Raw genomic sequence first — 20636 nt, 5'->3', positions numbered from 1 at the left:
ATACAATTCTTAATAACTCGCAAACTTAGCAAAGCAAAGATTTTTAAACTGCAAACATTATCTACAAAAAGCTGTATGTGCAGGCTACTGAAGTGCAGACCTTTAACTTGAATTTAAATAGGTAAAAATAATAAAATATCAATGTAAGATCCTATTTTAATTCATACCTCTGTATCAGTTCGGAATAAACCCATTTTTACTCAATTTACAAGAAAAACTCATAAGAAACTTTGGTATTACTGGTGAAACATAAATTAAATCCATGATTCCCCATTTAATCTAATTTAGGAAATGAACTATTAATACAAGAAGATGATAACATTTCTATGCCCATAAATAAGTATTTGAATTTTTTTACATTTAATGAAACATTTAAAAATGGGATCAACTATATTACACCAGGTTTCCACTGAATCAATTTGGAACAATAACACAAATCATATAAATATTGAGGATTTTACTTCCAATATCTTCATTTGATCCTAATTAATAAGGTCATCCAAAAGTATAATACTGAACTTTTTCACAGAGCAGCTTAATATAAGATGTTTTATCTACATCGGTTTTTAGGTTAATCAATGTTTAGTAAATTTACAGGCAATTAATCAATAACTGGTGATTAGACTTAACTGACTGGCTAAATCAAGAATTTCATACTTGAATTATGAATAAATATCATGACATACAATGAATGTGCCACACAGTTACTAGCATCATTATTAATTTTTGTACCAAACTCTTGATAACAAGTTTTAAAACAGATAACCACAAACAATATAAAATGTGATTAGGTATTAATAACTCAAGTGAATCAGTCCTTCAATCCAATGAAAAACTCTGAGTTATCATTAGATTTTGCAAGGTAATACTATTTGCTGCTGAATTTTTACACTGCACTACGCTGGGCTCAGCAAAGATCCAACTATTATCTATCAAATTAGAATTGCTGAAATTACACGGATTGATAATTATAACACCATTTTGGTCACCTGGTAGAAGCAAAAAGCATTTTCAACAATAGGAATCCACTATGCTATAATCTCTAATTTACTTCATCTCCCTCGATTCAGCACCAATAAAAACTTTGACACACTCAAACAAAATATCTACTCTCTTATAAGTTCCAACTAGGAACTAATTACAATTCATGATACTAGAAAATAATCAGTAGGTTATACTTATTACAGAAAAAAAGTTCACTAAGTTATACCTGATCAATGACCAACGAAATGTCAATAATAAATAATTTCACACAGCATTAATGACAATTTAAAATAAAATAGCAATAGTATTGGAAGACTTGCCTCAAGTTTCTACCTGATATGGGAAATGAGACACTTATTAGAGTTTGTTCGCAGAACTTTTCTAAAAGCTTAGAACTATGTATAATACACAATAACAATACTTATTTGACTAAACTGCTGATCGATATGTGAATCTATAACTTCCAGAGCAAAGCCAACTCACACTAAAACATGCAAAAAATGAAATTCTAAAAAATATCAACAACATACTTACATCATGTCTAGCAACATATTCAGAAAACAATAGCATCAATTGCAGTAGAAGCAATGTTTACTTAGCTAAACAAGACAGAGAAATTGAGCTCGACAGATGCACATACCACTAAATGCACGGACGAGAGCCAATAGACTTTGGATGGTGCTAGTTGGCTCCTAATAATACTTGGCAACTTAGAGCATCATATGTTTCTTGCATGATGTATTGTTACCAAGTAAGATTCAATACTGAATCAATTCACAAATTCTTAGAGATATTAAAATCAAAAAATGGTACTCGGTTTTTAGATGTCTTGAACATGCAATTTCATTATGCACTGTAGGAGTCAGTACCCTTTAACTTTATAAGGTAGCTTAACCCAATAAATGCATTTTGGTCAGTCAAAAATGAAGTACGATTAAAATTTTGTCCACATTAGAACCAACCTTCTGTAGCAGTTGGAACGCTCATAGATACATCAAATTTATGGGATCATATTTTCATAAAGAAAAAATCTACCAACTATAACGGATATCAGTGGCGGTGCAAGTAGATCAGTGACTTTTCCATTATTTAAATTTCAATTTTACATCTTTATATTTCTTTGTTCCTGAGTTATCAGCTTGATTTATTTGGTTTCAACCAATACTTAAATCAAATAAGAACACTAAATTATAATTGAATTGATTTCAGGTTGTTCCAAATAATTTCCAAATATACATATCAAGGATTAATAATTTAGGAATTTAAACCAATATTATGTTATCAGTGCTCATAAAAAAGTCTACAGTGGTTTACATATACCTACCACTTTTATATTTTTAGACAAGCCAACTGTAGGTAACAAGAGTTAGCAATATTTGCCGTTTAAAGCAGCAAATGAATACTTCTAAAAGAGAAGTCTAACCAGAGTTTGTAACGAGCAATTTAAAATGTTTCACGTGCATGCATTCCGAATTGTATTGCTAAGCTCAGAAATTTATAAAATGAGAGATATTAGCATGCATAAAATAATATTCCTTTAGTTAAACACAATCACTAAATTTTTCTAAAGCACTAACTTGAAATGGCCAACTCTCTTAAAATAGATTTACTTTCAAAAAACTTTAAATGATGAAGACTCAAAAACAATTGAGAGATCAACGAATGTCTGAAATAATTCACACAGATTTGACTATAAGTCATTGTAGTATCTCATCCCTTTTTGGGAAAATAACAGCGGAAACTAGTAAAAGTCTTCAGAAAAGAGTAAGAGGGACTACAATCAAAGAGGAACTATATTCTCAGCATATGCAGTCGTGAATGCTAATACAACTTCACCGATCAATTAAACAAGACAAGGTTTTCATGATATGGAAACAAAGTAATAGGATGCTGTATAAATGTTCCTTTTTTCCATTAAAGAAAATGTGAAAACTTTCCCTCATATTCAACAAATTCTATGAAAATTTGGAAAATTTAAAAGTTTACCAGCCCCTATGCCGTATTGATTCTCTTTAATACATCCCTTTTTCTTCCCAGGACTCAGAATGACGACGATTTCAAAACCAAGACAATATTATGTAAACTATTATCTACCAGCTCTTTCTGAAGAAACCAGTATGATTATCACCTGATCTTGATGCTTACAAATATATTTGAAAAGCAAATAAGAATCCATAATTTGTTCATTATTTATACCATAAACATCTTTGTTATTCTTGATAAATTCATGCTTCATGAAGGCCAGACGCACTCACTTGTTGAAAGCAGAAGTGTCGCTCATGTTTCTCCGGTGGCCCTTGAGACCTGGTGTCACTAGTGTTGGAGATGGAGGTGGCGTTGATGCAGCTAAATGCTGTGACACTGACTCAAGCTTGTGGTGAGGAGTGGATGCCACTCCAGACCTCACGGGACATGTCCCTGGTGCTCTGGGTATGGGTGGGACCTTGAAGATATCCTTTTCACTAGCCGCTCCTGCTTCATCTCGAAAAGGGTCAGGGTAACCTAAGGGGCATGAAGGGCAAAAATTATTCAGGTATACATACCACCGAGCAATGATAAGGAGGAAGCAGACAATAGGATATACGATCAATTAGAGGTTGCGTGTGTTCCTGTGGGGAAACTTTTGATAGTGATGGGGGATTGGAATGTGATGGTAGGCGAAGGAAGAGATGGTGATGAGGTGGGGGACTATGGTTTAGGTACAAGGAATGACCCTGGGGAAAAAGAAATTGAGTTCCGTAGGAGACGGGTTAGTCATCACCAACACTTGGATTAGACACCATAAAAGGTGTAGATATACATGCCAGGTGACTCAGAAAGATATCAGTTAGATTATATTCTGGTTAGGCACAGCTTTAGGAACAGTGCAATCAATTTGCACAGCTTTCTGGGAGCAGATACGGACTCTGACCATAATTTAGTTGATATGAAGTGTAGAGTCAATTTCAAAAAGATAAGGCACGGGTGGCCGTCTAGGAAATGGAATGTAGAAGCATTAAATGTATTAAAAAGGAAGAAGTATCAGCAGGCTGCAGAGAAAATAATGGATGACCGTTAAGATTTGAGTACTATTAAAGAAAAGTGGGAATGTATAAAGGAAGGGATATCGAAAGCTGCAAAAGAAACTATAGGGACCGTTAATGGGAAAAGGAAACCATGGATCACAGATGAGATGATTAGAAATATAGATGAGAGTAGAAAATAGAAGAATGCAACAACATAGTTAGGCAAAAGGAAGTATGAAGAGTTGAATAATAAATTGAGATTAGACACAAATAAAGCAAAAGAAGCATGGTGGAAGATGCAGCGTGAGGATATGGAAATTTTGCAGAGGAAGGGTGAAATTGGTGCGCTGTACAGCAAAGTTAAAATATTTATCGGGAAGTAACAAGGGAAGATCTGTGCTAACAGTTAGAGATAAGTCAGGTAAGATAATAGTTGACACAGGAAGGATCCAAGAGAGATTGAAGGAATATATAGAAGAACTGTACGGTAAAGAGCTTAGAGCGACAAAGTTAGACATAGAAAAGGAAAATGACGTAGAGGAAGACAGCTTAGGTCCAAGCATACTCAACGATGAGATAGAAAGGGCATTAAGGGAGCTGAAATCAAATAAGGCCATGGGGGTGGATAGAATTCCTGCGGAACTACTAAATGATTTAGGAAAATGTAGAAGGAAGAGTCTATATGGAATGATTCATAGCATATATGAGGAAGGAATCTGGCAGGAAGACTTTGTGAGATCAGTGTTAGTTCCCATTCCAAAAAAGGTACAGGCTAAATGATGTGAGGACTACAATATTTATTTGGTAGTTGTGTCAGTAGTAATAATAATAGCCTATAAAAAATTTCAAGAATGATCAATGGATGAAATGGGCCTTTATGTAAACTTGAATGTAATATTGTATTATAATTAAAATAGAGTATAAACAACGACTTATGAAGAAATGGAGCAGCAAGAAAACAAACAAGTAGACAGCTGCATTACTGATAATGAATAACTTCCATTATTGGGCAGAGTTGAATCATTGGGTACCTTTAAGGGCTATGCTCTCTAATTACCTGATGGGGGGAAGAGGGCCTCAAGGGCTTCTTTTGCCCTGGACTCCACCTTTTGACTTCCAGCTGGAGGAACCTGGACTGAAGCTATCACGGGAACAGAGGCAGCAGTCGTTGGCTGACTGGCTGGAGCAGTAGGGGTGCCAACCATTGGAACGTGAGGTTGATGAGGAAGGCCACCAATGCTGGCAGCTTCAAACCCAACTTTGGCTGGGACAACAGGTGAGGGGAAAAACGAGGCTGACGAGGAAGACGCAGAGGAGGGAGTGGGAGGGAATGTTGGCGGGGGGGATGGGACGGCTGATGCTGACTGCCTGGGTGTTACAGGCTCTACAGTTGGAACGAGGGAAGTCTCTGTAGGAGTTGGTAGGATGGGCTGAGGAATGATGTTTTGATGGTTTGCTCCTAGCGGCACCACGGGGGGCCCCCGGTTGGAATGCTGCCGTTGCTCTACTGGGAGAGGCTGTGGGACTAGTGGAGGAGGGGCAATCGCTCCATTCACCGATGATGCCACAGGAGGGCGTGCGGGCAAGTGGTTCATGTGCTGCGTACTGACAACAGGTCTACGAGGTGGTGTCGCCAGGGGAACTGGCTGTGAAGCTGGTGGAGGCTGCTGGGCAGGCAGAGGGAGAGGGGGGAGTGGCAGGGCTCCCACTGTCAGGGGCTGCCCCCCTTTGGGCCTCTGCCTTGGGGTGACACTTGTGCCTTCCACCACTGGAGCCACTACTGCTTTGGTAATTTGCTTCACCGAGGTGCGCTTCACTTCTGCCTCACTGGGTGGACAGGGAAGCTGGTCAAGTATGGGCACTGGTGATTTCTGAAAATGGATGTTCAAATTAAGAGGAGATGAACTGATGACGCAGTTACCTTCACATATTATAAGTCACATAATAAATACATCCTTTCATAATCCTTCCCATCTGTTTAATAATACTACAAGCCAGCCTTTATGAACAAAAATAAATGGGCAGATACTGATTTAAGGATTAAAAGTGAAGGTTGGGTAAGAAGAAAGCCAGAAATAATTCACCATTGTATACTATGTGGATGCAGGAATGTTTAATTATTATTATTTGATAATCTACCATCCTAAGTAGGTTTTTGGATTGATAAGACTGAGCTCGCCTACATTTCTTAGCCTCGCCGTACAATACACAACCTAACTCTCCACATGAAAATAAATTGTCCTTCGATTTCATATACCTTCTATCTTCCTTTATTTATTCCAAATCTATTTTTCTAGCCTTATGTCACTTGCCTAACATTCTCCCTTCTATCACAGTCTTCAGTATTTCATCAAAAATCAAAAGGCTTTGCATCCACCTTTCTGATTCAAAGTTAAACCCCATGCATGTCAATAACAGGTTAATTAAGTTTTCATGAAGTCGCAGAAATTAAAATTAAACTAGTCGGATGACTCTTCCAAACCACTGTATAAGCAGCTTTGGAACCAACATTACATGAACAAGAAGGCTCAGGAAATATTTCTTGTGATAAGAGGGGGACACCTTAACTTGATGGGATTTGAATTTAAAAATTCAGCTTGTGGTCAAATTTTGTATCTAAGTCAAGAACAGGTTTATACTTGTGTTGCTCAGGGGTAAAGATTTAAAAATTTGGAAGAGAGAGTGACCGACATTTACATAAATGTATTCATTCATTACCTTAATTCTTACAATTGGATTAATGATGAACACTTTTAGTGTGATATTTACACAACACCACTTTTTTTCAGGTCCCTCCAAAATGATCATTTGTTTCATTCCTCATAGCCTCCTATTTACTTCATTCCTAATTTCATCTGAATCATAGTGCACAGGATCCTTAGTGCAAAGATAACACTCCTGTGACCCCCTATTTAATATTTACTTGCATTTAAGGCCATTTTTTGCAGGCTAAAATAAAGCCACATTTACACACAATATATTTTATAACTCAAATTAATGCTTTATCATGTGAGTTACTCACATTTAAGGAACAAAATTCTGGTTTCAGAACAGATATTTATTTTCAAAATAAGGTAAATACTATGTAGTACATTTGTACTATGCGGCACACATGAACAAAAAAAATTAACTACTCTCACTAAATCTCTAAACAAAGCAAAGAGTAATTAGTTATCTTTCATACAGAACAATAAGTTTGATTTCCCATGCAGCTAATACAGTTGATTGCAATAATCCAATAGCCAGACATTTTTCCAGATAGCCCTATAAAATACCCCTTTGGCATACATGACATGCCTGATATAAATCTGCACTCTAAAATAATTGAAATTATGGGTGTGTACACTGCAATTGAGGCATAGTAGATCTGTCAGTGGACTGCTGTGCTACTGGCCAGAGGACGTGGGTTCCATTCTGGGTCATGCCTCCACACACACTCAGGTTCACATAAGCCATTGAATTTTTTGGTAACCAGATCTTTCTGGGAAACCAGAAGTAGCACAGGAAAAGGATCTGGCTCTCCTCCCTGACAAATGAACCCTACCCCATGAATTCCATATGCCATTGGGCTTTAGTATTAGGTGAGCTCTACCCTTATCTCTCAAACCAGAATTCTGTTGGTTGCATGGGGGTTTTACAATAAGTGATACATCAATTAATTCCTAGATTTTATTCTCTTATGTCACAAGTGAATAGCTTTAAAAGGCTATTATGGCTCAAGTATCTCTGATTTCTAACAGGTTGTGTATGAGATTGGTTTTTTTTGCATGGTCACACTAAACAAATACCCAAGGCTGTTAGCATTTTTCACCAAGGCTGAATTTTGTCATCCCATGTGCATTATTCTTTGTTTGAAATGGGTAAATGGTTTTTTAAAGATTCAAAATGCCTCAGAAGTTGAAAAAATATTTAAACTTTGGGGTCAATTTACAGGTTACAGCTATTAGTCATGGTTTTCCTGGTTTAAAGGAGGCAGTTCTTTATAGATGATGATAAAAAAATTAATCAGAAAACAATCGCTTGGATGCCAGAACTAGTCAACATCACTGGCATCAAGGCATAATTGAAAATCAGTTATGGACTAAGGAATAAAACTTAAATCGAAAAAATGACATGATTTTGCAACAGCAAGTGGGTACATTTTTATATCAAGTATGAGACCTTATGTGGGTCTTTGTGTACTTAATGTTATAGGATATACGAGGGCGATTCGAAAAGTAAGGTCTCCTATTTTTTATTTATGAAAAATCAAATTTATTCTCAACTTTGTGTACATCATAGGAAAGGCTGAGCATTTAGCTATTTTTTACATAGTCGCCTTGACGATCAGTCACTTTTTGCATCCTTGTAACCAGCTTTTTAATTCCGGTTCTGATATAATATTCTGCTGGTTACAAGGCTGCGAAAATGTGAATGATCATCAAGGCAACTACATAGAAAAATATCTAAATGCTCAACCTTTCCAACGATGTACACAAAGTTGAGAATAATTTTGATTTTTCATGAATAAAAAATAGGAGACCTTACTTTTTGAATCGACCTTGTATCACCGCACAGTCTTCAAAAAACCATGAAAGTAATATGAATTAGCTGACAATCAATAATTACTTACATGTAAGTTCTGCACAGGACAATCTTTTCCGAGAAGGGCAAAAGCTGCACAGGCAACTTGGAATATATCAGGCCGCTTCTCTGAATCTGGTTCCAACATATACCCTGACAAAATCAATATTCTGTATTGATCTGTTTTAAAATGAGACATACTACTTCAAAAGTTAAAATGACAAGTACTCACGTATAAGGCAGTGCATTCCTTTAGAATATCTGGAATTATCAGGAATATTAAAATTACCACTTTGAATTGCCAAAGTACTCTCTCCAAAAGGCAAAGTGAAAAAGCACAGCTTATAAAGTAAACAGCCGAGAGCCTGTAAGATATAAAAAATAATCCAAATAGTTTAAAAAAAATAATATTAACTAAACTGTAGATGGTTTATCATTCAAATTTGACCATTCATTAAAGTTTGGGAGAAATAAAGAGTGGGCCTTTATTAAATTACACAACACGCCAGTTTTTTCATTAAGTTTCAACAATCAGCTCAATTTTCTATCTCAAATATTAATTACAAATTAAAACACACGAGCACAAAATTTCATATAAACCGAAGGGCGAACAGTTTAAATTATATTCTGATCAAAAGCTTCATCATGATACAGAGTAAGACAGTTGAATCTTCTAACTCCAAATGGGTACACTTCGGCCATTATATAAGATAATTGCTCAATAATGAACGCCAAAAGAAATGTTGCTGCCTATGTTTGTGGGTTTGTTTTCCATTGATCATATTATCTACTTCTACATCCTATACAAGTACATAGAGTCAACCAGCTGGACAGATCTGCCAGTATAACTATAATACCGTGTAACTACTGTGATCATCCTTTTATTGACTTCCTAACCAGAGTAATTCCATCTTTGAGTTTTTGAGTACTTTAATGAATGATTAGGGCTTGTCTAGCAATTTAAACTGAATTTTGGATTAAACCAGAGCTTAATGTTAATCATTAAATCAACCAGATATTATAAATCTGGGACTTGATACTTGATTCAAACACAAATTATAGATTTGTTTATTTTTCCCACTGAATGAAAGGTGACCTTGGATTTCACCTTTTCATTTACCCACTTTTTTCATTTTTTAAAAACTTTTTGGTTTGAATTTTACCGCTTGATTTGCTATTACATTTTCTTGGCGATGTGCGTCACAATTACAAAAAACTGATATAAGTTAGGTATTTTTAGCATTCATACTAGTTTCTTGCCTTTGTGGCAATGCCTTACGAGACAAATATAACAAACAAAACACTAACCCAGATATCAGCTTTAGTTGTTATTGGTTTCCCAGCATACAAATCCACCATTTCTGGTGACCTGTATGATAATGTAGTATATTTCTTTATTTCATCTTCCACAGCAGCCACTCCATGCACCTGTGGATTTAGCACCTTCCCTGTTGCCGAACCAAAATCACACAAAACATAGTTTCCACTGTCAGAGAGTAGAATGTTCTCAACCTGAAAGAGCAAAAAATAAAACAGTTTAACTTGGATGGATGTCCAATCTCAACCCCATTTCTGTATCCTCACTGCATTTCTATGTTGTTTCAAGTAAAAAACAGTACTTTTACACTAGAGGCACAGAGCTTACGGTCACTCATAGAAAACATCTTACCAGAATAGACAGTATGAGGAAAGAGAGACACACAGCAGGAGTGGACCCGAGCAATTACCTTGGTAAAAGTTACACTGACATGTACAGTGATATTTTACAGTCATACTGCTGTATATTACCAGCTCTGTTTAAATACTCCTCAACAGATGAAAGGATGAAATGTGTTTTCCAGAGAGATAATAGGCTTTCCCTGCAGGACTTACTACCTGGGGACTTGCATAAACTTCGACATAGCAATGAGTGGCTCATATTAAGTGGTGTCACATGGATTTCCTCAGTTCACCAATACTATTGGATATACTGTGCTTGTATTGTGCAGCACTCTGGTAAATAAATGATTCTAAAAATGAGCAGGTTTCCCTTGCATCCCATAGGGGTTTATTTTGAGTCATGCACATCATGGTGATTGCCTTATATACAGTATTCCGGTAAGTAATTAGATTTTAGTGGTCAGAATCAGACAAACATTCCTCATATAACTGTAAAAATTAATACCCAAAAGGTTCACTCCTCAGTTACCAAAAAAGGAGTTCCTCTGCTGGTCAGGAAAGATGAGAAAATTCTAGCAAGACACTATTTATTCATAGGCATAAATTTGTTCCATCACCAATGATGGTGCCATTATATACACAGTAATTCATCAAAAGTCTACTACATTACTGCCCTGACAAATTTAGTGTAATAGAATGATTCTGCAGTTTAACTGGTTAAAGAACTAGGCTAGAAATTAAAAGATCAGGGTTCAGGTCCAGCTCTAGGTATAAGATTTTTACACTGTGAAATCCTCACTTTTTATATTTATGTACAAGTATACTGACAGCTATTGAGAAAATTTATAAGCCCTGAGGTATAGTAATATCAGTTCTTTGATAGGGTAGATATTTTTTATAAACTTAAATAGTGAAAGTCAGTAAAGGGCCGATAAATTAAACAGAGGTATTTGTAAGGCAATAAGTTCTGCAATAGACATTGCCAATGTCAAAATAATAAGTAATTAAGCTTAGACATTTCTTCAATAAAATAAGTGTTACTGCCGAAACTTGGGGGAGTAGGAGTATCTATTCTCTGACAGAATATAAGGAAATTGTCAAGAACTTTTCAATGGCATAAGTATTTAGATTTTGTGTTAAACCATTAATTTATCCACCAGGCCAAGGCCTCGCAGGATGATCAGGCCAACGACACAGTCAATAACGCAATTCATGCTTTTAATTTTCTAGTGTACACTGCACATTTTCAATTATCTATAATTTAAAATTGAAGGCATTATTTTGATCTCTTAATATGCAGACTTACAACCTTCATGCCTGTCTTTTTGCCATTTGTCAATCTCACTCAACCATATATAAGCTGACACTTTGAAAGAAAAAGTTTTTACAACAAAGAAGTAATATATGAAGCCTTGAGTGTGACAGTTGATGGATCAGAGATGAATCATTGGGAGAGCAGCCTTGAGAAAGATACAAGCCACAAAGTCTGGTGCTAGAGACAGATGTTGAATATCAAATTGACAGAGGAAGTATAGATACAGAATTGAAGAGGCAAAGAAATAATAGAGCATGATAAGTAGTAGAAAAATTAGATGGATTTGGCAACACATTGAGGCAATGAACTCAACAGCAACAAAAGGGAAGTAAAAGCAACATGAAGGTGCCCTGATAGAGAATTTAAAAAAAAAACACTTAAGATTAATAAATCCAAGAGTACGCAGGATTTTTTTGTATTTTTCCGTTACGATGAAAATTAAAATTCCATTGTGAACTGACCCAAACTCTTAAATCATTGGTTAAATGGAACACCTAAAAGAATATCATTAACTGCATAAAGAGATATGATAAAAGTCTAGCTATAGTGAAAACTGAGGTGAAACTGCACACTTAGCTGAGTTTAAATCCACTTCATGTTCAGAAGGCTACTGTAAATACCTATTCAGATATTGTTGCTTAAAGAGCAACATATATAGCACTGTATTATTTAACACATTAGCAAACATAAGAATCTTTCAATTTACTATCAGGATCAGGAAGAACTACAATAAATAATAAAAGAGTTAGGTACGACTCCTGGGGAACACCAGAAGGCCATAAATGGGGCTTGAATGAAAGTTACGAATTTCCACTGAGTACGATTGGTGAGATAACCTTTAACCTATGAGATCAATGGCTCTCTGAAGCCTATTTGGAACAGCTTGAATAGTATCACAACAATTTTTACCTTATCGAAAGCTTTAATAAAATCAGTGTAGATGACATTGACCTGACCTTTCCACACTATCAAGAATTGTAGATGTGTACATTATAAGGTTATTCACACTGGATAAACATGTGGTTAAGGACTGACTAGATGCTTGAATATAGTTGTTAGCTTTTTCAAACAAAGTATTTGAAGAGTTTGTGCATGCTGACATTTTCAAGACAGGAAACCCACATTGAATTACGTATTCATCCCCAAGATTATATGATCAATCTTGAGTTTCAACTGACAGGAGAATAACCAGCAACTAAGATTTCACTACACAATAAGAAGAGGGAGTAGCTGAGGCAAATTTGCATTAAGAAAGTACGACTGGAAGAATTCTAATTGGTCCTGTAGAGGTATTATCTCCCAGTCCTGAAATTCCTTCAGATACCTCGCTGAGAGAGAGGGGGGGGGAGGGGCAAGAAGTAATAGTATCAGATATCTGTTGAGCACAATAACAAAATGAAGTAGAACAAAAATAAATATATTCAGATGAGAAAAGTAAAGCAAAAAGTTTAGCTATATCCATAGGGCTTGGTGCTTGAACATTATCTCTATGCACATTAACAAGGATACCTGTGGTCTATGTTCAGAATTAATATCAGGAGTTATCTTTTTGGATCTAAATCCACATCATATAAAAGATAAACTATGATGATTACATTTTTGTAATTATATTTGTAATTATAACACCAACTTCAAGAAAATTATTTTTAAACATAGGCTGTGTGTATAACGATGGGTAATCAACAGTATTCTACAGATCTAGGTAGGTTTTTGATGGACTCAGTGGCCAGGCAATTCCTCGTTACCCCTAACATGGCACTAAATACCCTAAAACCCCGCATTACAATGAACTTTTCCAGCTACAAATATCTTCCTTCACAGTCCGAAATGCCAGCTTCTCCTCCCTCTACCTTATTCCCCAAACATCCTACCCGATACAAATATTCATAGCAGTATTCATCCCAAAAAAATGGCTTCTGCATAACAATTTCATTCTAATAAAACAACTAATGCACCTTGATAAATTGAAACATTCCACAAAAAAAAACCCTTAAAATTTGGATGCATCACAAACAAGATGTCCAATAATCAACTATCATGAAATTGACAAAATTTTCAAGGTTGCCAAACATGCTGAGCAAAAGAAACATTCTCTGAGCTTAACTATAGTAAATTATAGTCCTATTTACTTCAAATGGCCTTCGAAAGGGCAATAGCAAGAATGGTAGCATAAAGAGTTATCTTATTTTAAACTACATTTCCCTGTTAAAAAAATGCAATGACTTCAATATTTCTATGACCTAGATGTGATTCAAAACCTACAACCACAAGTCAACTGATGAGTATACAACCTGCATCTGAAAATTGCCAACATCAAAAAGGATATTCACTCATTTGTATATTGATTTTATTTATTAGGTTTCCTGTCTTTTGTGATCCACAGGGACCAGAATAAACAGGTGTTCTGATTCCAGTTTGTGAAGACCAAAAAACTGAATAAGACCACAGAATTGTTGGCCAAACTAAATATATATTGATTGTCTTATTGGATTCACTTGCTACTCCAACATGTTTGAGAAAATACAGGGTTCGTCCGGAAAATAAGTGTACTGATTTTTTCCCGCCGCTCCAGGCGCACCCAGCACCGCTCTGACGGGCTGCGATTGGAGGGGGGTATGTTGGCAAGCAACGCTGAAAAAGGCAGTCGGCTCTGAGCTGAGGTGTAGTGAGGAGCTCTGTTAACGCGAACCTCCACGCTCGCCCCACGTCACGGAACGCGATGCCGAAGTTTTTGGAGCAGCGTTATTCCATCAAATTTGCGGTAAAGCTTGGGAAATCGTCTACCGAAACTGTCGGTATGATTAACCAGGCTTACGGGGAGTCAGCCATGTCCAGAAACATGATCTTTCGGTGGCACAAGATGCTCATGGAGGGCAGAGAAGAGGTCGACGACGAGTCTTCAAGAGGTTCCCGATGATGCCTTCGCGGGAGCGTTCCAGGAATGGGAACGCCGCTGGAAAAAGTGTATCGACTCACAAGGGTCCTATTTTGAGGAATATTAGCTTAAGATATGTAAAAGTGCAATAAATTTTTTTTCCTGAGCTCAGTACACTTATTTTCCAGACGAACCCTGTAGACACGCAGAGTACACTTTATGCACAAAAAATGTATAATTTTGAGTATGAGGTGGTTATTTTACAAGTACTGCAGAATAAAAGGAAATGGCCAAGTTTTGATGGACTTCTGTGCAATATTTTGAAGAAAATATAACCAGGATGTTATGCCAATTCACAGCTTCAAGAATTTAAGGAATGCTTGCAATCCTCTCATTCTAGGTAGATAACTAGGATTCTCATGTTCCAGAAGAAAAATACATTTGCTATACATTTGCAAATCAAAACCAGCACATCAATAGATGCTACTAATTACAGTAGAAACTTCTCATTGAACAGAGGCTGCTCAATAAAGAATGATAATCATATTTATTCAGATAATTTACTGTGCAAAAATTAATGTTTTTCAGCATTGCTAGCTGAGTGTACGATCAAGAAGCACTATGAGTTTGGTTGATTTGATTTCCAAATCGCATTAGCAGCAGCAGTTGCAAGTTTAAACACGCCCAGTTTGCTGTAGGCAAGCATGATGAAGCTTTGAAATTTTGCTGTTCCCAGAGTGAATTGTGAGCTGAGGCCTACAGGAGGCTTATGGAGAGCTGGTTCTTTCCCATAGCACAGCTAGAAGATGGTTAAAATGTTTGAAGATGACAGGCAATTTCTAAAAAAGGAGGACCCAGAGTCAATGCTCTAATGAAAATAAGCATTCACACTAATGCTTATATTATGAGAGAAGATCCAAGGTTAACAATGCTATTAGAAAGATTCAAAATTTTATTGGATACCACCCACACATTGAGAGCAGACCAACTTCACAAGAAACTTGTCTGCACAGGGGGTAAACTCTGTGACTTCACAACTAAACAATAGGGTTAGCATGTAGGTGTGTCCGCATTTTAAGTAACAGGACGATGAGTTCTTTGGAAAGATACCACTTCAAATGAAACTTGGCTACATCAATTTGCTCCTGAGACAACAGTAAATCTCTCTTTGGAAATTTTTGGTACCAACAACACCAAATTAAATCCAAGTAAAGGCTGGGAAACCAATGGTCGCATCATTTGTTGACATTCCAAGAAAGGTGTGTCAACATGTCGTACAGATAAACATCTGAAAATGGCATGTTGACATTCAAAGAAAATTGTATCAACATGCTGCACAGGCACACACATCTGTACATGACGCATGATATAGGAATGTAGAGTGTGTTTTTAAAGGCCACGTAAATAGTTCAAGGTCACATTTGGTAGTGGTGCATTGATGCACACCACAAATGTTGTACCCATATGTCTAGGGCATATCAATATAACTTGTACCACATATGCATAATACTAACAATTAAACAATTGATTTTTTGCACAATAAAATAAGTGAATACTAATTTAATGATCTCCCTTCATTGCACCTTCCTTGTGTATGAAGAATGCACTTCGACACTCTGCCCACAGATTTTCTGCTGTTAATTAATGGAGCCAATTACCGCCATATTAGCAGAAATTTGCCTACAGCTTGTGTTCAGCCTCACGTGTATGCATAAATACTATATATGTGAAATTTACAACTTGTGAAAACATAAAAAAAATTGATATGCACACAAAGCATTTGATGTATATAATCTATGTCATCAAATACCACAAATCATTAAAAAAATGTCTGGTAGTGTTCTCATTTATATATTTGTTGGACGAAACAACACTGTTTTTACTGGTAACAATGAAATTTTCTCTGTGACTTATTCACTCGGCACTATCAGCTTAGCCCCTAAGCCAAACCAATGTATTGAGTTCATGTACTTAATAATGTGACCTAATAGTTCAGAGTGAAAAACATTTCTGAACACAACTTCTTCACTTTTAGTATGAGATATATTCCTCAATAAAGAACCCACCTCATTTAAAGTTTACTATCTTACCATGAGAAAAACCATAGATTTCATTCAAATGTCACTATAGGATGGCTTACTTTAGTTTACTGAGGGGACACACAAGACATTGGCAGAATACTAATCTATGAATAGATATTTACCTGGGACATAACTAGCTGTCAAATACTAGTGTTTGGTTGTATTGGCCATGCACTGATATTCCTTACTTCCAACCAAACAGGCATTTTGACCTTAACAATGGCTTGCAAGTCCCGCATATCAAGCTTCATTTATTGCTTTAATCAAGTACAATCAGAAACTTGATTGGTACACATTATTACTTGTGCCATTGATGACAATATTTCCCACATTTTGTTAGAATCTAGAAAGCGCATACACTACAGTAAATTTAAGGTTAATCAGCAGTTTACAAACAGGGCTGGAACTTGAAAATTGCAACTTCACAGTTTATCAGATTCTTTTCCATTAAAACTTAGTTCAATTTTTATACATTAATGTACCACAAATATAACCATGAAAAAATTTAAGGAAGAGTTTAAGGAAAAATCAATCATTCTCTGGGATGCTTTGAGTCATTGAAAAAAGCATGCTTCTTGCTTAGCTACATGCTTCCCATGAAAAAATTATAATTTAAAGTAATATGCACAACTTTAAGTGCAGGGAAACACTGTTTTCTATTCTGTTTATTCCCTTTAAGCCCTGCATCTTTATTAGTTTCATCCAAGTAAGCAATGTGGAACAGAGACCAAGCCTAGTGCAATATTAGCAGGTCAATTGTCAACTAGCAAGTCAAAAAAGTCAATTCACTCTTAGACCTTGGTATCGGTTTTCTACCAAATGAAAACATACTTCTGATTTACACCTCCCAAATTAATAGGTAATGATGCTGAACAAAGGACCTCTAAATGATAGTTTTCCTTGGGCTATTTTCATTAAATTGAAAAGCTATCTTCTTTACAGCTTTCATATGAAACTTATTTAAATATCTTTGAATAGATATTTCTTTAAAAATTTCTTCAAAAATAGTTATCCCTCTATTAAATGATATAGTGGGAAATAAAATGCAATTAGAGGTGATTTACATAAAATTTAATTTGAAAACGGAAATTTTGAGGAAGGCATATATACCAAACTACTGCCTTCAAATAACCACATTTTAGAAACTCATTTTCAAAAGCATAGCCAATAATTGAAGCAATAGTTTTCAAAGGCCAGTCAAACCCTAATCCGAAATTAAAAAGCTACTGGAAACATCTTTTTAGGATGCCATATTAGTTTTTTAAGAAATTTTAATCTTTTCTCATTCTTAAGGCAGATGACCTCAGATAAGCCCAATTTTTTGGGTTACCCCTTACTCTCAAACTTAGAGTGTGGAATACTTTTGAGATGCCAAAAGCAATGCCCATTTTAAACAATTAATCATCCACATACTAGTTTTCTTACAGTTACTTTAGAACTGACAGAACATTTTAGGAAACATTAAGTATTCTCTAAGCAAAATGATAAAATTGCACTATGTGAATGAAGGCATTTTAATTTTTCATTGGATGATACAGATGAGAATTGTACCATAGCACTGAAGTTCATACAATTGTAGACTTCATAAAGTCTAGTTAGGACATACACTAAATGAAAACATTTCTCAATATAAAAACAAACTAACACTACTGTTGCTCCATTACACCAATTCCAAAATACTTACACTACAACACATCCAATGAATGACATTAGTGACTACCATGGGTATTAAAAAAAAAATGATTGCCAAATTTATCCCATATCTGTCACCAATATTTATCAACCACCAACAAGTAATGCCAACTGAATGGTACCGTTATTTGTTCAAAGGGCAATAATGAAAAATGAATACTGAGTCAAGCAAAATAAAATATTAGGGGTTCAGAACTAAACAAATTAATATTAATCTAATGGCACAAGTAAGGGCATATCGCTAACCATTTCATCAATGAATACGGTTATACTTACATGAATAAGGCATTTTCCACGAAGAACACTCAGTAACACACACTAAAATCTCATGAATATAATTGCCATTTCATCAAACAATTATTATCGACCAAAAAGTGCGGCGACCGCACTCACTATCAGACAACAGCAATACCTCTCAAATGTATGATCAACATTAAATTATCTGAATAGACAGAACTCATGTAACTAGCTATCTTTCCGAAAAAATAACTTACTTTGAGATCTCTGTGTATGATAGGAGTTTGACAATGATGTAAGCGCGACACAGCTTCGCATGTATCACAGAAAATTTGCATAACTTCTGGCTCACTAAACCCAGACTGCAACCTGAAAATATTTAGAAGTTACTTAGGGTAGTACCAAGCCGACACAACTACTACAATCATGAAAAAGCAATTGCTGATTCGTACCTTCCATTCATCATCTGCAGGACGTGGGTTCTACAGTAAGGCATCAACAAAAGGACCTCGTAAACCCCATTGCCCGTATGAGTGATGCTTGAATCCACAAAGCCAATTATATTTTTGTGCCCACTCAAATTACTCTGAAAAGTGACATTATAATCCTCATAATCCTCATCATTTGAAATGTTTCAGCAAAAATGGGGCGGATTGAAATTGAGTTATACTTACAGCAATTTGGATTTCTCGTTTACATATACTAAGGTCATACTCATTATTTACGTACATCCTTTTCAACGCATATCTCATGCCATTACTAGCTTTCACAAGAAATACAACAGCAAAACCACCTGTGAGAAGTACACTTGTTAGAAACTGAGGTTCAACTCCAAACCGAAATATTTATGGTATTATTAACTACTTACCCTCGGCCAGAACATCTTCCACGGTTACAGTCATCCTACCCACCACAAATACTTTCCCCACATAATTATTTGGCTCTTTGGCTGTGTTGTCGATTTTAGTTTCAATTTTTGAGAATAGCTTCTTCATCTTTCCTACTTGAAAATTTCACGACTTTTCAAACAAAAACTAGTTCAAAACATACCTTACGTTGCTTCTTACTTATCTCACCGAATGTATTAAATCTATTTACAATTACTTTCAGCGATAACATAACAAAAACTCAATCATGTTACGATTGCAATGTAAACGTCCAAGAAAAAATAGTATGAACGTGTGAGGTGATAACAGGTCGGCTTACAATTTTTATTACGAGCAATAAGAAATAAAATCAAGGCTAATAATATGTTGGATGGTTGTGGTTAGTTATGAGCACTGTCCTGCGTTTCTTCATCTTGCAATTAATGAGCGCCTTGTCAGATGAGCTCTCTCACACCCTCCTGCCCCATTTCTCAAGATGGCTACTTCCTGGAACGTCAGATTTACTGCGGAACCGGAAGAAGGAAAAGATCGTTGAGCGCAGCGTACAGATGTCATTTATCGCGGTTATCGCCCAAAGGCGGTGGAAGATAAAATCAATTATTTTGTCTCTAAGAAGATATCAGACTCAATAAATGCAGTCAGACTTATATATTCAAGTAAGCTTTTCAGCAATTAAAGTTTTAGCTGTATGGTAGCGTGGCCGGGCGGTCTAAGGCGATGGTAATAGGCTCCAGTATCTTTTGAAGGGTGGGTTCGAATCTTACCGTTGCTTATTGTGTATATGATATTGTCTGTTACAAATAATATCCCGTTTCATTAGGCAATGTCGGTTTTTGTAATTTTGTGAACGATGGCACGTTCGCGTCCGCGGTTGTTTTGTGCATGTGTTGTTGGCTATCCAGGTAGGGTGCTGGTCATGATAGGTAAACATTGTGATGTCGCAATTTCCTCACTGTGCCGAATGAGGAATTAAAATGATGTAGTGGCTCACTCCGTTATCATATTGGCAACATGCACAAATAGTTACTCTAGGATGATTATATTTTGTTTTCTTTTAGTAAGTACTTCGAATGACTAGGAAGTTGGCCAATCTTTGATATGTTGTGAATGTTAACTTTTTTCGTATCTCCGAAATCATTTCAGAACCAGTATATTTAAAGCATAGAGTTTAAAAACTCGTTGGAGTGATAGATATTTGCAGACTTAATAGTTGGATAATACATAACATAAATCTAATTGACACAGCGGTGTAAGGTATTTCTTGTTTTTATTCGACGCTGCCGTGATCCTTAAAAATGGTAACTGTTGGACTTTAAAAATTACACGATATTTCTAGTT

General features: G+C 35.9%; 1 protein-coding gene across 1 annotated transcript in view; it reads right to left on the bottom strand.

Annotated features, from left to right (window-relative positions):
• Nak (Numb-associated kinase) overlaps positions 1–19762 on the bottom strand; it is a 51278-nt gene extending 31516 nt beyond the window's left edge. Inside the window, exons 1-9 of the mRNA XM_071584467.1 lie at positions 19280–19762; positions 19086–19204; positions 18864–18997; positions 18669–18780; positions 9861–10064; positions 8785–8917; positions 8602–8705; positions 5047–5860; positions 3240–3486 (exon numbers count right to left, since the gene is read on the bottom strand). Of these exons, the coding sequence (XP_071440568.1) occupies positions 3240–3486; positions 5047–5860; positions 8602–8705; positions 8785–8917; positions 9861–10064; positions 18669–18780; positions 18864–18997; positions 19086–19204; positions 19280–19406 (1994 nt within the window). The 5' untranslated portion in view covers positions 19407–19762. The remainder of the gene's footprint in view (positions 1–3239; positions 3487–5046; positions 5861–8601; positions 8706–8784; positions 8918–9860; positions 10065–18668; positions 18781–18863; positions 18998–19085; positions 19205–19279) is intronic.
• Between the last annotated feature and the right edge of the window lie 874 nt (positions 19763–20636).

The sequence above is a fragment of the Hetaerina americana genome, unplaced genomic scaffold (assembly GCF_022747635.1).
Source record: "Hetaerina americana unplaced genomic scaffold, ioHetAmer1.1.p SCAF_19, whole genome shotgun sequence".
NCBI lineage: Eukaryota > Metazoa > Arthropoda > Insecta > Odonata > Calopterygidae > Hetaerina > Hetaerina americana.
This window is presented reverse-complemented; position numbering and strand designations above follow the sequence as displayed.